General features: G+C 52.5%; 9 protein-coding genes across 9 annotated transcripts; 2 read left to right on the plus strand and 7 right to left on the minus strand.

Moving 5' to 3' along the window:
* Window positions 1-255: 255 nt before the first annotated feature.
* SODALDRAFT_381838 (hypothetical protein) lies at window positions 256-2,083 on the minus strand (the record flags this gene model as incomplete). The annotated part of the gene is made up of 7 exons (XM_028615191.1): window positions 256-659; window positions 829-848; window positions 955-1,223; window positions 1,326-1,356; window positions 1,461-1,585; window positions 1,684-1,855; window positions 2,019-2,083. The coding sequence occupies 7 exons, from the start codon at window positions 2,081-2,083 to the stop codon at window positions 553-555; spliced, it is 789 nt and encodes a 262-aa protein (XP_028462666.1). The 3' UTR covers window positions 256-552.
* An 818-nt stretch (window positions 2,084-2,901) lies between these two features.
* Window positions 2,902-4,237, minus strand: SODALDRAFT_317323 (NAD-dependent deacetylase sirtuin-5; the record flags this gene model as incomplete). Its single annotated transcript, XM_028609341.1, has 2 exons — window positions 3,748-4,237; window positions 2,902-3,473 (listed from the first exon to the last, which is right to left on the minus strand). Exons 1-2 carry the CDS (start codon window positions 4,070-4,072, stop codon window positions 2,902-2,904), a joined length of 897 nt encoding a protein of 298 aa, XP_028462667.1. The 5' UTR covers window positions 4,073-4,237.
* A 561-nt stretch (window positions 4,238-4,798) lies between these two features.
* SODALDRAFT_346508 (cinnamyl alcohol dehydrogenase) lies at window positions 4,799-6,243 on the minus strand (the record flags this gene model as incomplete). Its single annotated transcript, XM_028613254.1, has 2 exons — window positions 5,849-6,243; window positions 4,799-5,710 (listed from the first exon to the last, which is right to left on the minus strand). The coding sequence occupies exons 1-2, from the start codon at window positions 6,023-6,025 to the stop codon at window positions 4,799-4,801; spliced, it is 1,089 nt and encodes a 362-aa protein (XP_028462668.1). The 5' UTR covers window positions 6,026-6,243.
* Window positions 6,244-7,530: 1,287 nt separating this feature from the next.
* Window positions 7,531-8,078, minus strand: SODALDRAFT_72492 (hypothetical protein). Its single transcript, XM_028615620.1, has one exon. It carries the CDS (start codon window positions 7,912-7,914, stop codon window positions 7,573-7,575), a length of 342 nt encoding a protein of 113 aa, XP_028462669.1. The 5' UTR covers window positions 7,915-8,078; the 3' UTR covers window positions 7,531-7,572.
* SODALDRAFT_329064 (hypothetical protein) lies at window positions 7,805-9,714 on the minus strand. Its single transcript, XM_028610844.1, has 2 exons — window positions 9,455-9,714; window positions 7,805-9,377 (listed from the first exon to the last, which is right to left on the minus strand). Exons 1-2 carry the CDS (start codon window positions 9,547-9,549, stop codon window positions 8,243-8,245), a joined length of 1,230 nt encoding a protein of 409 aa, XP_028462670.1. The 5' UTR covers window positions 9,550-9,714; the 3' UTR covers window positions 7,805-8,242.
* Window positions 9,715-11,628: 1,914 nt separating this feature from the next.
* Window positions 11,629-13,074, minus strand: SODALDRAFT_381841 (hypothetical protein). Its single transcript, XM_028615192.1, has 8 exons — window positions 12,850-13,074; window positions 12,734-12,767; window positions 12,548-12,640; window positions 12,356-12,382; window positions 12,252-12,288; window positions 12,088-12,162; window positions 12,010-12,042; window positions 11,629-11,907 (listed from the first exon to the last, which is right to left on the minus strand). The coding sequence occupies exons 1-8, from the start codon at window positions 12,881-12,883 to the stop codon at window positions 11,788-11,790; spliced, it is 453 nt and encodes a 150-aa protein (XP_028462671.1). The 5' UTR covers window positions 12,884-13,074; the 3' UTR covers window positions 11,629-11,787.
* On the plus strand, window positions 12,622-14,776 carry SODALDRAFT_381842 (hypothetical protein; the record flags this gene model as incomplete). Its single annotated transcript, XM_028615193.1, has 8 exons — window positions 12,622-12,968; window positions 13,171-13,295; window positions 13,456-13,487; window positions 13,626-13,694; window positions 13,786-13,867; window positions 13,933-14,070; window positions 14,282-14,617; window positions 14,722-14,776. The coding sequence occupies exons 1-8, from the start codon at window positions 12,933-12,935 to the stop codon at window positions 14,774-14,776; spliced, it is 873 nt and encodes a 290-aa protein (XP_028462672.1). The 5' UTR covers window positions 12,622-12,932.
* A 3,726-nt stretch (window positions 14,777-18,502) lies between these two features.
* On the plus strand, window positions 18,503-20,800 carry SODALDRAFT_284975 (tyrosinase; the record flags this gene model as incomplete). The annotated part of the gene is made up of 9 exons (XM_028608489.1): window positions 18,503-18,675; window positions 18,756-18,832; window positions 18,904-18,983; window positions 19,061-19,108; window positions 19,168-19,527; window positions 19,592-19,746; window positions 19,833-20,199; window positions 20,248-20,481; window positions 20,618-20,800. The coding sequence occupies 9 exons, from the start codon at window positions 18,503-18,505 to the stop codon at window positions 20,798-20,800; spliced, it is 1,677 nt and encodes a 558-aa protein (XP_028462673.1).
* A 503-nt stretch (window positions 20,801-21,303) lies between these two features.
* On the minus strand, window positions 21,304-23,632 carry SODALDRAFT_329068 (hypothetical protein). Its single transcript, XM_028610845.1, has 2 exons — window positions 22,178-23,632; window positions 21,304-22,091 (listed from the first exon to the last, which is right to left on the minus strand). Exons 1-2 carry the CDS (start codon window positions 23,219-23,221, stop codon window positions 21,687-21,689), a joined length of 1,449 nt encoding a protein of 482 aa, XP_028462674.1. The 5' UTR covers window positions 23,222-23,632; the 3' UTR covers window positions 21,304-21,686.
* Between the last annotated feature and the right edge of the window lie 72 nt (window positions 23,633-23,704).

The following is a 23,704-nucleotide window of genomic DNA, read 5'->3' on the forward strand; positions in this document are numbered from 1 at the left end:
CGAAATCCCAAGTATCCTTGACTTTACAGAGTACGAATTATAGGAACGCTTGCACGCGAGACGACGCCAAAATGGAGTCGTTCATACGGGGAACATCCGGCCGGGACAGCCAAAGAGAAGACTACGAAAAATAAGATGGGGCAGTGAATGCTCCGCTGCGATGGTCCGATACTACCGGCATGCGTATTATTACATGGGTATATGTATGCGATCATCCTCCCAAATATCTTCATCTTTTTCAGTGACCATAAAGTTCCGGCAAGTTCACAGAGGACACCCTGTACGACGCTGGTCGCGCTGTACATACGTGTATAGAGCGCGGCTGAACTGGATGGCAGACTAACACCAGCAACAAATGGTATGTACCTTAAAAGTACTTCGATATTATGTAGCGCAACCAGTCTTCAGGAAGTGAAATCCAGGCCAGCCCCCCTATAGCCTGGAATATGTAGTCAGTCTGGTCTTCCCAGCGTCAGAGGAAGGGAAGAGGAGAGGAGGCGGGATATCGTCGGGTCTCTCGCATGACATTTGGGACTTCAGAGCGGGGCCTGATTAGGATGAAATCGGGTGGTTCTCAAAGACGGTGGCGTGGCATCTCGAGAAACGAGGGGGAACTGAGGTGGTGGTAAAGAGTATGACGGAGGTGCCAAGAGACGAGGCTATGAATAAGAATTGAAGTGTGAGCGAAGCACATGCGAGATTGGCTTCAAGCTGCACTCTTATCTCTGACCAAATGAATTCGTACGAGACACAAATACATAATGGGAAATGAAAGCTGCAGGGTCGAGGTACAACGTACGTACCGTACCTATGTACCTTATGTTGTACAGTTCTCGTGCTTGAAACGTCTGGCAGGTAGTGTGTGGGTACTTGAAAGAAACTTGAAGGGACTTGAAGAAATTATATTGAGGGGGACGAAAAGCAAGGGATATGGACATGAGAAGAAGTTCACACAAAGTAGAGCGGCCGATGCAGGGCGGATGTCCCGGCAGCACGACACGGCTCTCTTCCATTTGGTAATGAAAAAGCCCTGGATTCCGCTTTCCGTCTCGGTCGCGAGAAGCTGTAACGTAATGGATGGCGCCAGCCTTGGCCTTATCCGAGTCATGGCCTTGGCAGCAACCTTGGTGCGGTGCTACGACCCAAACGCCCAGCGCACGACCGACCGCCTTCTCTTTCCGTACCTTGTTCGGAGAACAACAAGAATATGCGGCCGAGTTCACCTTCGAGAAGCGACATCGCCCAATGGTTAGCGATTCTTCCCGGCCTACCACAGAACAGAGCGGGCAACACGGAATACACCGGAACTAAGAAGACATCGACACGGAATCAAAGCCAATCAGGCGCATACCGCGTCTTGCCAGACACGTCTCAGAACTCGGAAGACCTTTTTTGCCTTGCAAAGAGTACGGTGTACGAATACTACAGTTTCATGGCATATAATAATGCTAGATAGACACTGCAGGCTTCCTGCGACGTCCACCTTGTTATTGGTATTCTCTTTATTCTCATCCCTTGGCATTAGATTGGAGGGGTTCATCCGGCCCGCGATTCCTCGGTAGGCTCCCCAAAACGACAACAGTTCCTGAGATTCATTTCATATTGGTACTTTTCAAGATGCGTGATCGGTTTCCGAATCGAGGTCAACAAAACCCAACAACTAGAGGTACTTTGTACACATACTGCGGAATGCGGGGGTAATTGTGGGGTATCATCAAACCCGTCAACCCCAAAAATGGACCCAGAATAGGAAATGCGTTCCCAATCAAATGGTTCCCATATTATTTTCGACCCAACCTCAAACGGCGTTCTTCGCTTTCCGAGTATTTCGAGTATATGATGAACTGATCTTTGACTGTCCAATGGATGACATGTTATCAAATTAAAATATTTCAGTCAAGTCAGTAAAATCACGGGATGTTTTCACGTCTATAATTCTCTAATCTTTCCTCTTGGCTCTTGCTCGGTGAATGAGACTCAAGCCGTGTTGTCAGATTAACATGAGCTATATATATTACACATAGGAGCAGAAGATGACGTCGCAATCAGCCTCCTGCACAACGGCGAACCCAAAGGACGACATCGTGGTTGCCTCCCAGGGTCCTCAGAAACCAATCCGCCTGCGACGGAATCTCGGCTGCCAACCCCTGACTTGGTTATCCTTGCTGGCCCCTCAACTTCAGATCCACCTTTTCACGATCTTTCATGTCCGAAGTTCAGAGTCGCACCAACGCTAACGTTAGTGTCTCGCTTGACAACGAACTACTCTGTAGAGTTACGTACCAATATCTGAAAGTCATGTTCTGCGCTCCGCAATTCACATCACCTTAGGGAATATACCCAGGTGATGTAGAGAGCGCATGTCCGAGGATTTTTGCATCCTCGTATTTACATCAGGCCATGTATATATCTGCCTTTGAACCATCCTCACCTCCCATTGTCTCCTTCGCAGCATTGGACCAGGGCCATGCCGCTGTCAAGATGCTAATCCTTAAGGGCGCTGCTAATGCCATGTGGAATGGTCGGGTCAGGAGACTCAAATGTCCCCAGATGCGGACCTCCCATTTCTTTTTCTCCCGTCCCGGTCGAGTCTCGGTTTGATGTCTGAAGTGACTCGAAATGATTTTGTGCCATTTGGCCGTCGGAAGATTCGGAGTCCAATGCTGACCCCATGATCCTCCGCTCCGAGTTTCGGCTCCGTCGGTGCATACCACCTCGGAGCCGGGCAAGTGCGTTTCACGAACGAGTCAAATCTGTTCCTCCAATCTACCTAATTATAAAAAGCATAATTTCTGTTCTTTGCTTAGGCGGGGGACAGATACCAATCATAGATATTTGTTTAGATCAACGGCTTATCCGTACCTCCAGAACTCGAGTTGCGTACGGATACCCACCCATTTTTTACTCAAACGTTCCGTCATCCTTCGTAGACCCAATCACGGGCTCCAGCAACCGAGGCAACAACACAGCCGCATCCCCCACGAAGCCAAAGTCCTCCGGCCCCAACGTCTCCTCCGCAACCTCGGTGTTCACGACGCAGACGCGCGCGCCGCGCGCCGCCGCCTCCTGAACGTACCCGGCCGCGGGCCACACCTGGGCGCCCGTCCCGACCACGAAGATGACGCTGATGGGGCCCTCGTCCAGCCACTCGTAGATCTCGCCTAGGAGGGCGCCATCAAGCTGCTCGCCGAACCAAACCACGCCAGGTCGGAGGAGAGAGGCGCACTGCGGACAACGGGGGAGTTCTGAGGCGGGGATATGGACTAAGGGGACGTCCGCGTCAACGAGGGGAAGGGGTCTTGTCGCGTCAGCGGGCGTTGTGACGGAGGCGGGTGCTAGCGACGGGACCAGGGGATCGGCGGTGTTGTTGTGTTCTACGTGGCTGCACCGGCGGTTGAAGCATTTGAGCGTGAAGAGATTCCCGTGAAGGGTTCGGAGCTGGGAAGGGGGGTGGCCCGCTCTCTGGGAGAGGTCTGTCGTCCCGTTAGCCAGATGATGCTGATGGCCATGTACTCTTTTCTCATCGTCAATAATTTAATCTCCGTCCTGTGTTACCCTTTCAGCCGTACCCGCCCACCCCCCCCATATGGTCATGCAACCTTTATGGCTTGCCGCGCATGAACCTGGGACGTGGAGGGTATCTTTTCGGGCTGCACAACATGAACGGATGAATATGAATAGCAAGATTGAAAAGAAGGGGGGGGCGGGAAGGTGGGGGAAGAAGGTGGGGGAGGAGAGTAGACGTACTATCGACGTTTTGCGTCAAACAGAGAAATTTCCTTCTCTGGCGAGCCAAGGCAGCGAGTGCGTGATGGGCAGGGTTCGGTTTCGCCTCGAGGGCCATATGGCGACGGTAGGCATAAAAGAGCCATACGAGGCCCGGGTCGGCTCGAAAAGCCTCCGGCGTGGCAAGGCGGGTGGCGTCGTGGTTGCGCCACAGACCGCCGGCGCCGCGGAACGTTGGCAGGCCCGAGGCGGCCGAGAGTCCCGCGCCGCAGAGGGCGAGGATGCGAGAGTTCGGGTTGGTGGTTAGGAAGGCATGGAAAGCGGGGATGTCGTTGATGATGGGCATGGCGGCCCGCGGAAATTCCTGTTGGTGACTTAGGTAGCCCAATTTTCTTTTATATACTCAAAGTACTCAAGAGGTTCACTTTCGCAGAAGCCGGGTGTTTTACCGGGTATTGCTCAGTAATACTAAGTAGTGATTAGACTGTGACGATGTCACGAGAGGCCGTTGGGGACCGATACGTCGCGAGAAGCCAAAAGTAAAAGGTAAAGCACCTACTAAGGTACCTTACCTTACCTTACCTTATTCACCTGGGACGCAGACCTGAGTACTTGATCTACTCCGTGCATTGTTACCTTAGATAAGGTACCGAGCACTATCCAATGAAGAGGGGGAATTCTGATCGATAGTTCTGCTGATGTCAGACAACCCCCCCCCCTTGGTGAAGTGACACAAAAGAAGCATCCCCCCCCTGAGATCCACGTCGTTACTGTCTTGTAAGTGTGCATCTCTACCTAAGCAGTTGAGATACCTCCCCAGAAAACGAAGTGATCCGAGGACAAAACACCGTGTACCGTCTAAAGTCAGAAGGAGCGGGCATACGAATTCAGTACGATCTTCCCTTTTTATATCCGTGGTTCTATTTTGCAGTTCCGTCTTGTCTATATGCATCCATCTATCGATATCTATACCAAGCATTATGCTTCAGTCTTGGTTACTATGAAAACAAGTCGAGACGCTCAAGATTTCGTAAGTTCATGTCATCATTCACCCATCGCATGGCCTTGGACTCTAGTTAACCAACACATAGCGGTACCGGGGCTTTCCAGCCTCGACATCAACAATGGCTTGGTTCGCGTCGCCCATGGGCCTCTCCTGGATCCAAGGCTTGAAGCTTTTGCTAGCGGCCAGCTCGTACATCTCGCGAATCTCATCAGGGGTGCCGATGTGCGAGCCGGTGAACTTGATACGCTTGAAGATGAGCTGGCCCGGGTGGAAGGAGTACGGGTCGCTGATATCAGGGCATCCGACCTGGACGAAGGCGCCGTCCCGCCTGAGCAGGCGGAAATAGCCCTGCAGCGGGACCTTGGAGGACGACACGGTGGAGATGATGATGTCGATCGAGTTGGCGTGCGTCTTCTCCCAGTCCTTGTCGTCGTCGGTGGCGATGTACTCGTCGGCGCCCATGTCGAGCACCTCTTGTTTCTTTTCGGCCTTGCGCGAGATGCCCACGACCTTGTCGGCGCCCAGGGCCTTGGCGAAGAGCACGCCGAAGTGGCCCAGGCCGCCGACACCGACGATGCCCACCGTCTTGCCCGGACCGGCGCCGTGGAAGCGCAGGGGCGAGTAGACCGTCACGCCGCCGTAGAGCATGGGCGCCGCCGCGGCCGAGGACAGGCCGTCAGGGACCTTGACCACGAACTTGGACGGGCAGCGATGGTACGTGGCGTAGCCGCCCATGCTTTTGGCGCCGTTGAAGTGGGTGGAGGCATACGTGGTGACGATGCGCGGGCAGTACGTCACGCTGCCCTCGCTGCAGGCGTCGCAGTTGCCATCGGGGGCATTGCGGCCGAAGCAGGCGTCTGACTGGGCGCCCACGCCCACCCTGTCGCCCACTCTGATGTCGCCCGACGCTTCCGAACCCACGCGGACGGCCACACCGACGATCTCATGTCCGACGCAGACCGGGTAGGGAGCGGGACCCTGGAAGGAGAAGAGAAGTGAAAGTGTTAGTATTGGTCCTACTATCCCCACGGAACGTCGGGCATTATTGTCCACCTGGATTATATCGATCTGCTGCGCCGGGGGGGCGGAAAGTCAAAAGGGAGTCGTGGAACTTACCCAGCCCGATCTTAGCGTGTGAAGGTCGCTACCACAAATGCCGCTATGCGTGATGCGAATGTCCACGTTCGTCTCCTCCCATGGCTTGGGCTCGAATTCTTCCCACACCATCTTTCCGTCGACGCAGGAAAAGTCCTTGCCCAGCCAGCCCTCGAACTTATAGTCTTCAGCGGCCATGGCGAGGATGCTGTGGCCCGAAAGGGATTGCAACTCTGCGGGGTTTCTAGAGCGGGGGGCGTCTCGAGGTCTTAAAGATCCGTACTGATTATGATGGTCTCGATGTCTCCAGGAGGATTTCGATATTCGTCGACTGAAGAGTCGTCCGAGACTACACGACTTATATACGTGTCAGTTCAAGCCGACTTCATATGGATCTTCAACGAGAAAAGTTCCACCTCATCACGTCACGACTTAAACACCGAGCCGCGGTCTCCCTCGCCCCCCGACGTCCTGAATTTGGCTGCGTTAGTAGCCGGATTTATAACAACCAACCCCGAGCCGGTGTGATTAATAAACAACTAGGACGTCACAGGTTTCGATGCCCCTACACGTGTATAGGTGCTGAACGATATATTGGGATAGTCCACTTTTAGAACGAGGAAAGTAGCAGGTCTCCAATGATTCGCGCCTAACATCCCCCCACCGCGGTCTGAGAGGCAAGCACAGTGAAAACGTGAATGAAGTTGTCAAGATGCTATGGCGGTCGAGCTTATTTAGTGCCGGCGACTAGTCTCGATGGAGCCAATGGCAAGGGCCGGCAACGGATTTTAGAGAGTCATAGAAACATCCTATGGCCGATGAGCCAGGAAAACTCGATATCTTGGGAGACGTTATACCGATGGTCCCGTTGACAGGCTTATTAATCAACGGCTTCTCCGGATTATGAGCTCTTTGGTTCGCCGGGCGAACGGAGGCAGCTTGTTTTATTACCTTCACACTTGCCAAACGCACGATCACGAGACACATATCTGTCAGTCGTCGGCGGGGTTACATCGTAATCCCCGGAGCCGCAAAGCAAATATGTTTTACCAACTGAGATGCTGTGACCTGCCGGCGTTAATAACCAGCGTAAATTCTTTTGGTCGATCTCGCTAATGAGAGTATGTTCGTAATTGCCGTGGAGCAAGGAAAAGTCGTCGGACGTTGATAATTTTTACCTCCTGTTCGGCATTCGGTATTCATCAAGAGGCTCAAGCTCCACCAACGGTTGGTGGCTGAAGAGACGCAAGCCACAGTTAAATTCAACTTCTTGTTCGGAAAGGATGCAACCAACGAACGAATACTTCAAATGACCTCTGTCGGGTGTCCAGGGGTTCAACACGAAGAACACGTGTTGCCCAATTCATACGAAGTACATTTTACCTACTCGTGAATGAAGGACAGCTTGAAGAACATTCTGAGAAGCAAAAGTCAAAAGTCACAACAGGGATTTGTGAAGCCAAACCCCCTGACTTTGCATATGGATACTTCGTACGAAGTAGCTACTTCTGGATCAGGACACCGAGATCTCGAATCGTTGGTGGCTGCATGATGTTTAATTACCTAGGGTTCCCTTCCTTCCAAAGAAGAACCAACGGAACTACCGTAAAAACCAAACCGCTGTCGTACACAACTAACATTCAAAGAGGCACATCATTTTAAATCCGACCCAATACTTGAGCCACGAACGAACCATGCTTGGCTTTCGATTCGGAACCAGAAGATCCTTTTTTTCATTTCATGCTCTATTCGCCCACGCCTTTATCCAAAGGGTAGTAGGTAGGTATCATTGCTAAAACCAACACATGCCGACGAACGAAAATCCGCCTCAAGTCTCTAGATAGTGCACTCATCTTCCTCCTAAGCCTTTCATCAGAAAGAAAAATAAAAGCGACGCCGCTAAATAGTACCGTCGTCCCGTGACCGTCAAGTCCTTTCCTATCATGCCCCTTGCCATAAAACAACTCTAAAGGCGTTGCCCCATGAGGCCAAAAAAAAGCGTCACTGGTCACTGCAAAATAAGACCAATCTCGTGCTGTGAGTTGCCGGCGCCGATGAAAGGCCCAGAGAGAAGAGCATGATGCCATTACAAAAAAAAACCTATGTATTGCGCAAAAGGGGTAGATTGTCCAAAACTCGCTCGTAAGTTATGTGCCGCCCACAGCAGTTAATCCGAGATATAGCGTGAGATCCGCAAGGATAACTGAGAGATGAGGTGAGAGAGAGACAATGAGAAGTAGAGAAAGTATATGATCAAGCTCCCCCGTCTGACCGGCGTGGTTTTATGTTATATGTGAGCCGCGTGTGGTCCCTGCTTTGCCGTGTCGACGTTCAACGCAGAGCGAAGAGGCGTGATCCGCACTCGGGCGATCGCACGCAAACACCGCAATTGTCTGCCTTGAAGCACCGTTCGACTTAGAACAGGTAGGCGAGGACCAGACCGGCAATGCCCAGGGCAAAGTTAGCACGAGTGGTCATGCCGGAAGAAGGCTCATCGCTGGGGGCGGCGCTGGGCTGCTCGACAGCGGCGTTATCGGGCGAGATTGGAGGCGTCGAGGCGGCGCTGGTCTCCGCAGCAGAGGAAGCGGCAGCAGAGGAAGCGGCAGAAGAGGACGGGACGACGGAGGTGACCAGCGTAGACTCAGCGGAAGAGCTGGCCGAGCTGGCGGAGCTGGCGTTGGGTGAGCTGGAGGGCTGGGCAGACGACTGGGCCGCGGAGGTGCTGGCAGGAGAGCTAGTGGATGTGCGGGCGGCAGTGGTGGGGGAGGTAGTCGTGGTCCTGGCGGTGGTGGTCGGGGTGGTGGGAGGGGCCTCGCCATCCTCGGTGATGACGATGACGGACTCCCAGGTGCCGGAGCGGTCGCCGTACTTGTACTCAATGGCGCCCTCAACGCCACCGGCGTAGTCGACGATGCGGCAGTCGCGGTAGTAGGCGTCGAAAGGACCATTGGAGAAGTCGGCCATACCACCGGCCCAGTCGATGGTGCCCTCACCGGCGTCGGGGCGGCCGGCGACCCAAGTACCGAACTTCAGCTGCATGGGCGACTGAGGGAACTCCTTGCCGCCCTTGGCCTCCTCGTAGGTGAGGGTACGGATGACATTGCCGTCGATGGTCCAGTCGATCTTCTCCTTCGTCCAGACAATACCGTACGTGTGGAACTGGCCGGTAGGGTTCTCGATGGGGTGGATGCCGCCGCGGTCGTAGGTGGTGGTGTCACCCTTGCTGAAGTAGTTGGTCTGCACGTTGAAGTTGTCGCCGCCAACCCACTCCCAGTCAATCTCGTCGAGGTCATCGGCTTCGAGGACAATGCTAGTCACGATGCCGGGACCAGGAGCGGCCTTGACTGTACACTCGACTTCGCCGAAGAAGAGGTACTTGTGCGAAGACTGGGTGGGTGCTTGGCCGAGTCTAGAGATGGAGAAGACGGCGCCGTGCTCATCGTCGTATGTAACAGTGGTGCCGTCGAGACTGTAGATATAGTCCTCGCCGTTGTTGACGCAGAAATCAAGGAAGACGTCGTCCCCAAAAGCAGGGGCGTTGGGGCAGTCTAGAAGAAGGCGTCAGCGTCAGCTCCGGCCGAAAGGGACAGAAATAGAAATAGGCAGTAGCGGATGAAAGCCATACCTTCCTTGGTGGGGTCGCAGTCAGTGAAGGTCTGCGCGGAGACTAAGGTGGACGCGGCAAGAGCCACGGTGGCCGCGTAGAAGGTCTTGGACAGCATCGCGATCGTTCTAGGTTGATGAATCCTCGGGTGTAGTTGCTAAGTACGGGTGAGGGATTATTATACGACAGGTGTCGTGAGGTATATATTTAGCGAGTGTGGTGATAAAGAAAGAAAAAAAGGGCAATAAAGAAAGGACCGTTGATGAGCGAGTGGCAACGGTTGATGGGAAGAAAGACGCGAACAATAACGAGGAGGAAGTTGAGATCACGAAGTTCGGCGTGAGAGAAAGGTAGAAGAAGAGAAAGAAGGAAGGAGAGCGTTTAAGACCCTGGGAGACTGGGCCGGCGGTCTTTTCATGATGCACATAACAGGGGGAGCAGGGGTGGCAGGGGAGATTTGTCCTGGTCTCCGGAGGAGTGCCAAGACTCCACAGCCCTGGGACCATATCCATGGATACGATGACAGGGGGTTCCCCTGGGCAGGCATCTGGACTTGAGTTTGAATTTGGCGCATAGAAGAAGGGGAGGGGGTGTTCTACGAAAGCATGTACGTTGCACGCAAATCAAATTGTGGAATGGAAAGGAATGCTGTTGGTGATGGAGTGAGTATGTACTCTTGGTGATGGGAAGGAAGGCGCAGCCTGGGGGGTGCCAAGCACTTTGCAGTTTTTACCCCCTGAGGCTTGAGGTCCAAAAGCACCCCCTCTTTTCCGGATGGGTGACCGCTGTGCCGCTCTCCCGCTAACCGAAATAAATAAAGGCGGCTAGCTCAACCCGTCCTGGCCTAGTAGCGAATCGTTCCAGGGCTGTTCCTGTACATAACTCGTTGCTGTACGAGACATGGACCCCTTTATTACTCAGCACAAGTTGAAAGAAGAGGTTGGGACTGGAGAATAAACCAGCGCAATGAACGTATGTAGATAGACATCACATATGGACCCCAGCACCAACATCTTGCAGTCGAGAAGTAAGTTGCATTGTTCAATTATCAACAGAAAAAAAGAACCCATTAATTAGCACTCTTACTTGACCTTTCCTACGAGTAAACTGGTAAATCAAGTTGGTGTAACTTGAATCGCTTAAATACAACCCCTATCTACGAGTTTTCCACATCCCTTACTGGAAAGTGGGTTCATGATTTGAATACCAGAAATAGCACTAAGCAGGGATGGGTGACGCGTATTCGAGTCGCCAATATTTCCCGGTCGCTGCATGGTACCTAATTATTACTAAGTACGTATTCTAGGTAGTGCTGACGAGGTATCGTCTGGACGCCTGACTTTTATGCCCGGCAGTCCCAAGAGAGCGGTAGGTAGGCGACGTCTGAACCCCCTCTCCCAACCTAGATATTCGTACAAGCAAGCGTCTTAGAGAGACGGGGTGTTGGGATTTTTCTTTCTCAGCGCTTCAATATTTACCTACCAGGTATTCAATTTGGGGTTGGTTGCCTTACAGATTTTCCGTTTACTGTTCTGTCTGTCTACCCTATTACCTGGAGAACGTAAATAGATCGGGTGTCCACAAAGAACCGAAACCATTCGTCTTCACCATCAAATGTTCTGGGCGTCAAACCCCTGTCGCTCTCCCCCCGTTTCTCTGATTCAACGAATCCTATTCGTAGATCATGGGCCTTGGTCACCAGGTCCCTGCGTAGACCTTATGGAGTCTTACCCTTGTTGGTCTGGCCTCGGCCTTTTGGTTGGGCGTAGGCATTTTTAACCAAGGCGGAAACGGTAAGAGGGGGTTCAATTGGTTCACATACGGCGTGCGGGTTACGGAGTAAGCGGATACGGAGATACCTATTCTCCCCGGAAGTAATTACGGATTTCGCACATTCTCCGTGCGCGAAAGAAAAAGGCCAGAAACCATTTTAAGTACCTTACTAAGACAACGTTAGGATCACAGGCTGAAACGGTTGTGAGGCCTACCTACTCCGTAATTCCCTGGGGACTTGTACATATGTACTTGTAAGGTCACCAAGTACGTCCGAAGCAACCAACCAAACCGTGTCTCGACTCAACCAAGTGAATGAGTTCCGACATCTTGTCACAAAAAGGTCGCTTTCTTTTGTCAATGATCGACCCTACGCGACACTTCTCATCCCCATGTATCGCAGTCGCTTCTCATAGACGAAACGGCCCCCTTTACAATCTGCCACAAAATAAAGTAGTGAAACAAACTCGTCACCCCTTATCCCTTTGCTACCGGCCCTGCGACGTTCGTTCCTATCCGTACACGCGTCCGTCCGGCTCGTCGATCCTCCCGGGACTCCTTACGTGATCATAGTCCCACCTCTTTACCCCCCTTCGCCGAGGTTTCTTTCTGGTGTCCGAAGTAACGTGACAGACTCAAAGAGGGAGGAGGCGTTTGCCTCAATTTCTACACCACCTGGAAACGGAGTCGCCGGGACACATTTCTGACACAGTTTTCGAGACAAAATCGCCCAACTCTTTCTGTCATATTACGGCGACTGTTATTAAGGCATTTTTGTTCCTCGCCACGAAATTCTCCTGCTCACTTGAGCCACCGAAGGAGTCACCCGGCCCACCGACTGCCATTTCTTGGTTTGGGGGGGGGGGGGGGGGTGACTTGTCACGATCTCTTCGTCAGCCCACTTCCCATGACCTATATGTCTCGAATCCAAAATCTCGGACGCCTGTTGTCCTGTGTTCTTAGTTGGGTGGGGAAGTGCCTTTTAATAACCGTTGCTTGTCGCCTCCAAGCTTTACGTTGTATACGGAGTAATTATGCATTGCATACGGGGGGTGGATGGATAATATGCTCGTCGTTCTTTTTGCTGGCCACCAGGTTGTGCGTACGTTGTACTCCTACTTGACGGGGGGGTGACCTCTTAAAGGACAGACCAGTAGGTAGGGGGTGCTTTTTTGGCCCTGTGAGGCTATGCATGCTTGGCATGAGCATACGAAGTAATCTGGTACTTGGCACTTTCACTTTTGTACTTCGCCCAGGGGCGACCGACAATCTCTCTTGTATTATATCGACTCGTTGGGCTCTCTCCTTTCATCATGGAAACAACCTGAAAGAGACTTCAGAACGGCTTCTTGTAGCGCTGGGGACCATCAATCTTATCTTCGTCTATCCTGAATTGAGTCACCGAATCGCCGAGCATGTTCCTCCCATGTACATGCCTGGGATACTGTTCACGGAAGAGCCCGTAGTTTCGCCCTACCACAAACTAATTTCGAACTTATAATCGCCCCGGTGTCATTTCAACATTTCACTCGTGGGCTGGTAATCCATCACCGCCCTTGGGTGCTACTCACGCTGTAATTACACCTAGCCTACCTTAACTATCACGAGCTTCTTTCCCCCCCGAGGAACGGTGCAGTTCGCAGACGGGTCCGGTCATCCTGTGCTTCTAGCGTAGCCATATTGACTATGTAGGTCCTAAGACTGTGAAGACCACGCCCCGTACTTCATATGGACCCTTTCCCAATGGCTGACATGCGATGCGATGTATGTCTTGACAATGTACATTGTAATGCAAAATCTTTTGCAGCGAACCCTAGTCCGTACTTTCCCCCCATTTGTTCCAAGACAAGTCGCTTTTAGGCCTCGTTTTTGCGCAGATGTGGTTCGAAAAGTTATTCTGAATGTCTGGGGGGGAAAGAAATGGTCGTCTTGCACCGCGGTGATTCGGACGTCCCTCAAGCTCTAGCGAATCCCCATTATCCGTATATTGTTCCTGTTCCCTGACGTCGACTCTGTCGTCGAATCGGCCCGACGAGCATCTCGCAGCTGCGACTTGTCCGGAACCACGAAACTCGGCAGCGAGCCGCATAGGTAGCCTGGATTACCGAGTCTGCGCTGCCATTACGTAGCTTAACATGCTGGGAGACGGTGACTCTCGACTTTTGTCGCTCTAATCTTTGCTCTAATATGAGCATATGAGCCATGGAATCGGTCCCAATCCTTTATTTGTCCAATGGCTGGATCATCTCAGACAAAACCCTGGTTCATCGGCTCTTCGTCATCGTCAGTCCTTGGCAGAGTCCTGGGCACTGGATCAATTTCTATTGTCGTTGTCCCCTGTTTTCTGATAAGTAACGAAGTTGTCACGCAACTCCGAATATCGACGAGTGATGCAGAAATGCGGATTGGTGATTGGTCCAGGACGACTCAGCGCGCAAGTGATCGTTCGACGTGTACAGTGCACCGTCGGCTATGTCCGAGTAACTATTTGTAACGGTAGATAATTGTACTTCGAATTATGGACAATTTCCCGACCACCAGATCCAAAAGAGGTGACCGTCTGTTCGGGTGATGGCCTCAGCGCTGTGGAACGCGCGGGAAGCCAAACCCCCAGACCCTTGGCCTTACGTCACGGGAGTCGTGGATATGGTGAGCATAGGCCGGTAACTTCGTCTTCAGCCTTGTTGCCGTTGGGTAATCACTTGGCATTTCTGCTCGTGTAACTCAGTAAGATCCTTGTGCGGGATCGGGGTGGGGCTCGGGGTCGGACGATGTTGTCAGGCTTCCCGGTGTTCCGGGTGCGATCCGGCCCAGCGGGTGTAGCATATCTGAGAGTCCCTGAAAGACCGGCATTATCCTCCACCGAGTGATGACATACTAAATATATAGTACATGATATACTAAACATATAGTACATGATATACTAAACACATAGTAGACCTAAACTGCCATCTTTCCTGTTTTGACCGCCCCAGGTAAAAGTGGAAGTTTGCCAATCGGTAGGGCCATATATAGTCTAGACTAGCCCCTGGCCCACGGAGGCAGACTTGCAGTCTAAGGAGATTTCCCTTGAATAGACCACGTTATGCCGGCTTCCAGCCGCAAAAGACGACCGGCGAGAAGGACATCATTTGGGTCCAGGGGAGTAACCCAACACACCGGAAGGACTGGGAGGACGATGAGGAGAATGCATGGGATGACACAGATGGCACAGCTTGGAGAGTGTCCAAATATTGTATATCGGAGGAGAACCTGTTGTCGCCATCGGCAGGGGTACATGTCTTCATAGTTGCTGGACAAAAGATGAAGGGATCAAATGGCAGCTTCTGGGATGGGACGAACAAGACGTCGCAATCATCTTGGGGGTTTTGGGATATGCGTAGGCCACTGATGTCCGGTGCCGAGGTCGCCCGGTCGACGATACACCCCGGTTTAACCTCCTCTGTACCGAGGGCAGAGTCTCTTCTCCTATAGCCTCTCCGCGGATTCCAACGAGACTTGTTCCCCGTTTATTCAGAGGCCATGGCCTGAGACACGTCTGGAACATCCTTTCCCTCACACTTCCTGAGTGATGGGGATTCTGTTGTTTACCTGTCCAGGGAAACAACGGCTTGAAATGAGCTTGATCCCATGGAACACATAGCCCCTGTTCATATGATTGGAATGTCCAGTGTAGCTCGTAGTCAAGGCCTATTGAGCTCCAGAAGAAGTCGTCAGATACGTTAATGAATAGACAGGGGATATATCGCAGAGTAGGGGTCGGTTCCGAACAGTGTCACTGGACCACCCAGCCACGTAATAACTAACAAGAGCGGCCAAGCCAACTAGGCTGACACTTTAATGGCTTCTCGATGGTCCGTTCTCAATTCTCTTCTTATATACTGCCTGTTTGTCGAGGGAATAGGGGTTGAACCGAGGGTCGTCGGGTATAAACATAATGTTGAAAGTCGGAGGGGCTGGGGTAGAACCACTGGGCCCAAGAGTCTGTCGCTTTGAATTCGCATTTCGTCGTTGGTACACCGTAACACCACGCTACTATGCGTGTGGAAATATCGGCCTCAAGCCGGAAGCGGTCTTGAGCCTTATCGTGGAAGTCACAACATGCGCCGATGCTGCAGTATTGTCACATGAAATTCGACTCAACGAGTATGTCAAATTGACCGACGACGAAGTATAACTCAATTGACAGATGCCGGAATCTGCGAGGAGTGTTAGTTCGGCCGAGAGTCGAGCTCCGTTGGAGTTCTTCTCCCGATCATTTGGAGGTTGATAGACATCCCAGGGCTCGAACTTCTGATCCTACCTATTTATATGCCATACGTCATCACAGGATGAAATCGTGGCACTAGGACTGTATGTACGAAGTAGTAAACCGAACCTATCCGGCTGTCTCAACTAGAACCAGAAGGGCTGACTTGGTTCTTAGGTGGGGGTTCATCTGTATAATCTCGAGGCTGGGCTGGAGTTACCCCCTTACAGCAGAGTGACAGCGATCGGCTTGGGGTACGGCGCAACCCGGTAGTAGTCGAGCGAGGCTTGGTTGAACGTCCTTTCTGGGCCGACGATTATAGTTGCGCTACGGGCTTAGGGTCGTCCAACTCGTATGCTGCTTCGCCATGATACTCCCATGAAATTTCAAGACGGCGATGACGACGACGACGACGTCCATGATGATTGAAGAATAAGCCATATGGCCACAAGTTATGTAAGCCACAATGAGGTCTCGGTGCCGGGGGGAAACTCCGACGCTCAAGGATAGTCGGGATACTCAACCAAGTAATTAAATGATGAACGGTTGACTCAGCTTAGCAACGCGGCGAGAATCTCTCCTGGAGTTAGTCCCTGGTTATTGGCAGCCATCAAGACAACGGCATGGAACTTGGTGAGATCCGCACTCTCCTGCCACAATCCACAATCCTGCAACTGGGACCAAGGAGGGGGCTTCAGCTCGTGGTCGTCCCGATATACGTTGCACTCTCACGTGGGTCCTTCGGCTTTGGGGCGTTGTCCACAGGTCTTCCGAAGCCACAGGATCTCATGCGAGTGACCTCATAAAGGCAGCGGGATCCGAAGAAAGGTAGTCGGGATCCTCCGACTCGGATCCCGACGAGTGACACGAACAAGGGAACTTACCTCGATCTACTGCCCTATGCACGATTCAATCCGGGGATCAATAGTCCGGAGAGACATAGAGGCGATGCACCCGTAGAGGCGATGCACCCGAGGGATTGCACATAAATAATACGTAGTTCCGACGACATGCACCGATCTTCGAGTCTTTGCATTTTTCGCAGGTACTGCAAGGGATACGAAGTGTACCTAGTACGGAGTATTGATTACCTAAGGTACGCCCATTTCTTCAGCTATGTGTACACCTCCTCAGGGATTAGAAACGTTAGCTCGTATATAATCTGATAAACTGGCTAGGATAATAGGGGACCCCTACAACCTGGCAGGATTATGTAAGGAATCGTGTCAATTGTAGGAATCAGTTATTAGGCTTATCCAAAGTAGGATTTGGGGGCACTCATATGACACATCACGTGGCCATAATTTATCTTTCACTCCTCCCCTTGGTTTGTCTTGCATTCTCATCATCACCAGCCATCATCAAATCAGCAATTCTTCCTCCCGCGCAAGATAACTAAAGAATCGAGTCCTTTTCGGATCCATCTGTGCAACGTTACCCTTTCATAACTTTTTTCTTCTCCCGACTTCGCGTCTTAATCACTTTGCACATTTCCACACATCTCTCATGGTGCTCCGATGCCTCTCCACTTTGACTTGGACTTTATAGGAAAGACTGGACTGACAGATAGAAAGCAAACAAGACGCCCCGGATGGCGGTGATCCCTGGTTGTCTTATGTCTCAGCCCCCCTCCCCCCCTTTTTTTTTTTTTCTTCTTTTCTTCTTCTTTCGGCCAATCCCTCCTCCTCGTCGTCTGCCTCGACGCTGACACGACGGGGAATTATTGGTATCTCGTATCGCTTTGACACCGACGATCACTTGCTGGACCAGGCGGTAATACACCTATTTATTCGTACCTATCTCATTTCAAAGCCCAGGCCAAATACCTTGCATCTCATTTGCCCTAATAGCTAGGCTGTCTGACATCAACTGTCTAACATCCCTGCGGTACACTAAAAAATAACGGATCGTCTATCCACCTGAGCGCAACGACATTGACACAATCTCCACGGCCCAACAAGGCGGGGAGACGAAGTTTTTTGGTACCTTGATATTTTATTACTTTATTTTTTTGGGTTCTGGCCCTTTGTTTATGCCGTACCATCTCGAACTCTCGGCCGCCTGCAGTTGAGTCCTCCGCTCCGGAGGCGTCTCTGACGTGGTATATGGCTTCTGCGCGTCTCATGGTGCGACAGTATGGGGCATTCTCATGGGATAGAGAGAGAAGCCTGCTTTTGATAGTTCGAAAAGGGGGCTTGTCGAATAAGAAAACCGGACAGTTGGTAATACTGCTCGACCGTTCGTATCGTCCGGCCACACATACTCGTACATCGTACTTCGGACCTGGCGTGACAGCACGGGCTCCTAGGTGGCCCAGATGCTGTCTGTCGAGGACTTCGTAATAACGTGAGATGAGTTGTCGTTTGTCCTTCGCAGCCCCTGTCAGTCCCTTTCAGGGGCACTCGACATTGTGTTCTCTGCTAACAACCCTCGTCGCCGCCGGGTAAGACAAGCAGATCGAAGTGGAGTTTTTACGGACTCGCTCGTCAATTTCGCCTGGCCTCGACTTCTTTTGCCGGTTTCCAACCGGGGGGGGGGGGTTTCAATCGCGTCCGACGACGCCATACGGGGGGATGTGGATGTGCTCTACTCGTTTATGTAACTGCTTCGTACGACGCATTATCAGCCAGCCTCTGACCATCGTGTGCTGCCAATGCCGATCCCTGTCCTCACTCGCTTGACTACGTGTTCACCAGAAAGATACACGATGCATACATAGCTGGGGTAAGTTGAGAGAACGTCCATTCAGCCTCTTGGTCAGGGCTGGGCGCAGCACAAATCCCGAGATGGATCCCCGCATACTCTTGGTGCTATTACTGCCCTATGACCCGAGGGCAGGGTATGCTTGATGTCCCATACACATATGTATGGAAGGGGGGCGGGGGGGTGACAGAAAGGGGAGAGGAGAGCGGAGGGGAGGGGCGAACAGAAAATATCTATATTATATCCTCGATCCCCCTTCATCTGTTTAATGCCTGCGGCCATGCAGTTTCCCACCTAAGTCGCTCGTTTTATTTTTTGTCTCTGTTGCCCAGTTTTGGTCGTTACCATGTTTCTTCCCTTGTTCTGCGTGGGCCTGGCCGCCCTCGCATCCATCCCTTGGACTGCTGCCCAGTCAACTCACCCTGTGGTGGGAGTCAGCTCCGGGATCAACCCAGGCACGGGAGAGACACCTGCCAGGAGGAATATCAATGACATCTATAGGGAAGCTGGTCCAGAATGGTGAGACATGAGACATGGTCTTTGCGAACGTCTTCGACGACCCGCAAGCCGACCAATGCTGATCCAACCAACTTCTCTAGGGACCTACTCGTAGGAGCTCTCTCCGCCATGCAAGCCGCCAACGAGACCCATCCCCTGTCATATTTCCAGATCATGGGTACGATTTTGAGAGAAGAAATCCTCAGTGTATGGGGGAGTAGGGACAGCTTCACCGCTGACTTGTCGCAGGAATCCATGGACAGCCGATTATGGCGTGGCCTGGCGGTGGTCCTCAGCAGGGAGGTACCCGTGGATATTGCCCGCACAATGTTAGTCCAACGGCTGTGTTTCTGCTGCTCTGCTCCCTTCCACTTCCTGTGATGGGCACTTACAATCCATTTCTTAGGAACCTTTGTTTGGCACCTGGCATCGCGGCTACCTCGCACTTTATGAGGTTTGTCTCCCCCCCCCCCCCCTCTCTCTCTTAGCTGATGAATCTAACGCCCTTGGTAGCAAGTGCTCGTTGCACAGGCGCAAAGAATTGCAGAAGGCTACCCCCCCAACGTGAGAGGAGAATATCGAGAGGCTGCCGACCGCCTTCGTGTCCCATACTGGGACTGGGCAGCCGATTCCAATGTTCCGCCTGCAACAACTCCGCCAACCGTCACTATCCGCCGACCCGTCAACGGCTCCTTGACGGCCCTGCCTGTCCGGAATCCCCTGGCCAGCTACACCTATCCACGATCCGCGCAGAACGGAGAGTTTGGTCGGTTTATCGGTGTCGGGAGAACAGAACGATGCACACAGGAGGGCAGAAGCTATCCCGAATCGGCCAACGAGGCCATGGCCCAACAGGGGCTTCGAGAACGAGTCGTGAGTCTCTTCCTACTATCAGTTGACTCTTCCGAAAGACATGTACCAAGTTGACTCGCCGTAGTATACCTCACTGACCAGGGCCCGAAGCTGGTCAGAGATCAGTTCGACATCAGTCGGACCCAACAGCATTGAAGGTCCTCATGGGAACGTCCATCTCCACGCAGCCTGCGGAAACGATTTTCTAGGGGTTGAAACGGCAGGATTTGATCCTCTTTTGTACGTCTTTTCTTCCTTGGGGGTTCAACACCCGTCGTGCCTTGCATCCTTTCCCCTCTCTGACCAAAGCCTTTGTTCTTCTCCAGTATGCTTCACCACTGCAATGTTGATAGGCTCCTCGCATACTGGCAAACTCTCAACTATGAAAACGCCAGCGTAGAATTCGAATATCAGACACGCGGGCTTTTCGCCACACCGCGAGGAACGACCGTAACGGAAAGGTCCCCCCTAGTGCCATTCGAAGGGCCCGACGGCCCCCTGAACAGCGAGGACTTCGCCAGTGCCCGGGGCTGGGGCTATACGTACGAGCCCCTGCGCCACTGGGACCAGAGCCCACCCCAGCTCAGGACTGCGGTCACCAGGACAATCAACGAACTCTACGGCCCTGTCCCTTCGAGAAACTCCCCGAGCGGCGGCATGCTATCGAGGTTCAGGGGCGGAGCGAAACGAGACGTGTTCCGGAGCTGGCAGGAGCGAGAAGAGCCCACGATGGAGACGGAGTACTTCGCCACGGTCGAGGTCGAGAGGTCCGAACTCGACTTGCCTGCCGTGTTGAACCTGTTCGTTCGCGGACGCCATGCCGGCACGGTCGCCTTGCTCGGCATGCCGGCCGAGGGCGTCAGTTACGACGAAATCCCACTGCAGCGAGCCATCTCTCTGGCTGGGCTGGCTGATCTCGACCAAGAAGATCTCCTCTACGCCTTGACGAAGGACCTACAGATCCAAATCACGAAGGTAAGCTTTTTCAGTGGTTCGTCCCTGCCGTCCTGCAGGAGGTTCTTTGTGGTAGAGGAGAATATTGGGCAATTTTTGAAAAGGCGACGAACTACGTATGCGACAAACAAACTAACATCGTGCGAATCTTCTTTAGCCCGATGGAACCATCATCCCTGTAGAGAGCGTCCCGAGCCTCAAAGTCGACGTCGAAAACGTGGATGTCATGCTTCCCACCAGCATGGACGAGCTTCCCCTCTACGGTGAACCGCACAGTCGACGTGTGAGACTTAGGGTTCTGGGTCTGGATTTGGGACTTAGTCTCAAACTTCCCTTTTGAGTTGAGAGGAGAGAGGGCATTGCAGGGGGAGAAAGAGGGAGGCGGGGGTGAGGGCACAGTCAGACCCCTCCCTGCCAGAGGGACTCGTCTCGATCTCCAGGGACAGGGATGCATAGTGCGCATAGTAGTACCCTGTGGTGAGTGGAAGTGAGGGTTTTCTGATTCTTTCTAGGAGGGCGTGTAAAAGCGTTTTGATATCTCCCGACGAGATGCGGCTATTTAATGTTCTTGGAGCTGCCACGAATGTAATTTGCAGCAAGGATTTACTTTGACCATGGTCTTTGGTACATTTATACAGACGAGAAATAATATATTGATCTGTTCAACAAAGGTCTCGCTTCATCCAGGAATATGTTACAGTCGATGAGTACGGCCGTGAGCCGGATGACGAAAGATTTCACAATTAATTCGCTCTTATGAGCTGCCTCCCTCCGAATTCAAATGTCCCTAAAACGCCTGATTCTCCAAATGGTGACCAGTCTATGCCCCTGAAGGGCTTATGCTATAGCGCCTCCTCTCTCTCTCTCTCTCTCTCTCTCTCTCTCCTTTTTTTTTTTTTCTTTTTCTTCTTTTTTTCTCTTCTTTTTTCTGTGAATGGGTTTAAACTCAAGGGGTATCGTACATCCATCTAAACTGGGAATGGCAATACATTACCGCATTGCGATCGTCTTCCCCATCTACCAACCCGGTAATTGTGCCGAGTCTGGTATTAGTGATCCGTGGGGCGAGGCATGACAGGCGAAAGCACAGGAAAGCTGTTTGCAGCTCACTCTGGCCCTTTGAAGGGGAGTTGGATAGAGCGAGCAGCAAGACAGGGACGGGCTATCGCAGTGAGAACCTGCGAGGTGGAAAGGAAAATAAAAGCTCCACGGCGCCAGATCGTTTCCTATATGCTCTTTATGTCTTGGAGTTCCGCAACAAGGCTGGGGTTGCTGGTCAACGTGTCCCCCGTGCAAGCCCGGGTGAGTTCATGTTGTTCATGCTGTTGTTGTCTCTGCTGACGTGAGAAGCCAATTTTACTTTTCGATTTGGCTTCCATCAGTCTGTGGTGATATCTCCACACAACGAAGACTACAAGGGTTGATGCGACGGCGCACACCCAGAATATCCAGAAGTGCTCTTCGGCCTCGCTTGGAAGGGAGGGCATGGAGAAGACAGCGGCGAAGAAGGTTCCAGGGAGGAAGAACATGGTCATCATGGCGATGGATTTCATGGCCGAGCTGTCCTTCCTCGCTGCGGCGGCGAGCTCCGTGTTGAGGGTCGCGTCTTCGTGGGTCATCATACTGAATATCTGTTTGTTTATTGCATTGCGGCTGTTAGTGAGTGGACCCCCCCTTTTCTCTCCTGGCGGGGGAAGTGGGATAGATAGAAACGCACGACGCTGGATTGGCACTCGGCCCGGGTTTGGAGATAGACCAAGGAGGTTTCGAGGTCGCTGGTCAACTTCTTCATGGCGGGCTTCAGGTGGAAAAGGTAGTCAAAGTCGGCGTCGCAGCTGGCGGCAAGCTCCGGGTGACCTAGTTGGTTGTTCCACTTTGAACGCAGTCCGGGGCTCTCCAGGTACGCGGCCATAGACTTGAGATAGACGTCGTGACGGAGCAGATTGGCCAGGTGGACCCGGATGGTGGCCACCTCCTGGGCGGCAGCGGACAATTCGTGAAGGTCTCGACGATTCATGTTCGATGCGACCGAGAGGTCCGACGCCTGCACGCCGAAACCAGGACCGTGGCCGGTCACGGATTCGATGCGGCGAAGATGGCGCACCGTCGAAAGGACGACTTCCTGGGACATCCGGCAGAGTTGAATATAAACGATGAAGGCGAGGAAGAAAGGCGTCCGGGCATATGCCTTGTATTTGTCGAGGGTGACGCCGAGGCCGTCAAAGGCATACTGACCGTTCTTGAGAACGGGGGAGGTCCGAAGAAGGAGGATGGCGTTCGTCTTCATGGCAACTGGGTTGTAGGACCAGGCCAGGGAGTATACGTAGGTGCCGACGTAGAAGCTATAGGCATTGCGGTACGGCTCATCGTAGTGGTGGAAACCGTAGCTGGTCAGGGCAAGCTGCTGAAGGACGATGGGGTCGATGTCGAAAAGATCGAACAGTTCGAGGAAGCTGGATGCATCCGTCATGTCCATGCTGTCGTCCTCGGCGCGGTTTACGATGACGAGCCGGAGGGACGTGTCCGGCTCGGCCGAGGTAGATTCCGAGTCCGTATCTGACGGGGATGGCCCTCGTACTTCTTGTGCTTCTTGTACTTCTTGAAATAACTGAGCTTGGCTCAGATCTCTGGCCGGGTGTAGCTCCACGCAATGAGCTGTGGCAGCTAGTTTGATGAGTCCGAGAGGATGAGGCTTTGGGGTTCTCCTGAACTCAGACCAGTCTTTGAAAGTGGATTTGGCGAGGGCGCGTAGCTCATCCATTTTGTCCGACCAGAGCATCAACGACAAGGCTTCTTTCTTGTGGTTAGACGTCTCGATCTACAAGGGCCAGGGGGTGAGATGATTGAATATTGCTGTATTGTATTGTATCGTCGTCTATATGACGGAGTCGGCTCATCTCGTTAAAGAAGCTAGATAAGAGAAGAAGGAACAGGAGGAGGAGAGTAAGAAGAGGAAGAAGAAGAAGATGAAGAGAGAGCGAGGTTACAGAGAGAACAGATATAATTAGTAGGCATCATAGACACTGGGACCCGGGGATCAGGAACGATGAACGATGGCTGTGAGGCATGGAGGGATGGCCCGTCCCGCTTCCATGAAAATGCTGATACTAATCTTTTCGGTATCATTGGCTGCGGTGGGATGTGGGAGGGTAAAGTGTAGCAAGGAGGGACGGTGAGGGATGGTGGTGCGAACTGGTTGTAGGACGACAGGACAGGACAGGGGTTGACCCTCGGCGGTAAGGTT

Source organism: Sodiomyces alkalinus, assembly GCF_003711515.1.
Source record: "Sodiomyces alkalinus F11 unplaced genomic scaffold SODALscaffold_12, whole genome shotgun sequence".
Lineage (NCBI taxonomy): Eukaryota > Fungi > Ascomycota > Sordariomycetes > Glomerellales > Plectosphaerellaceae > Sodiomyces > Sodiomyces alkalinus.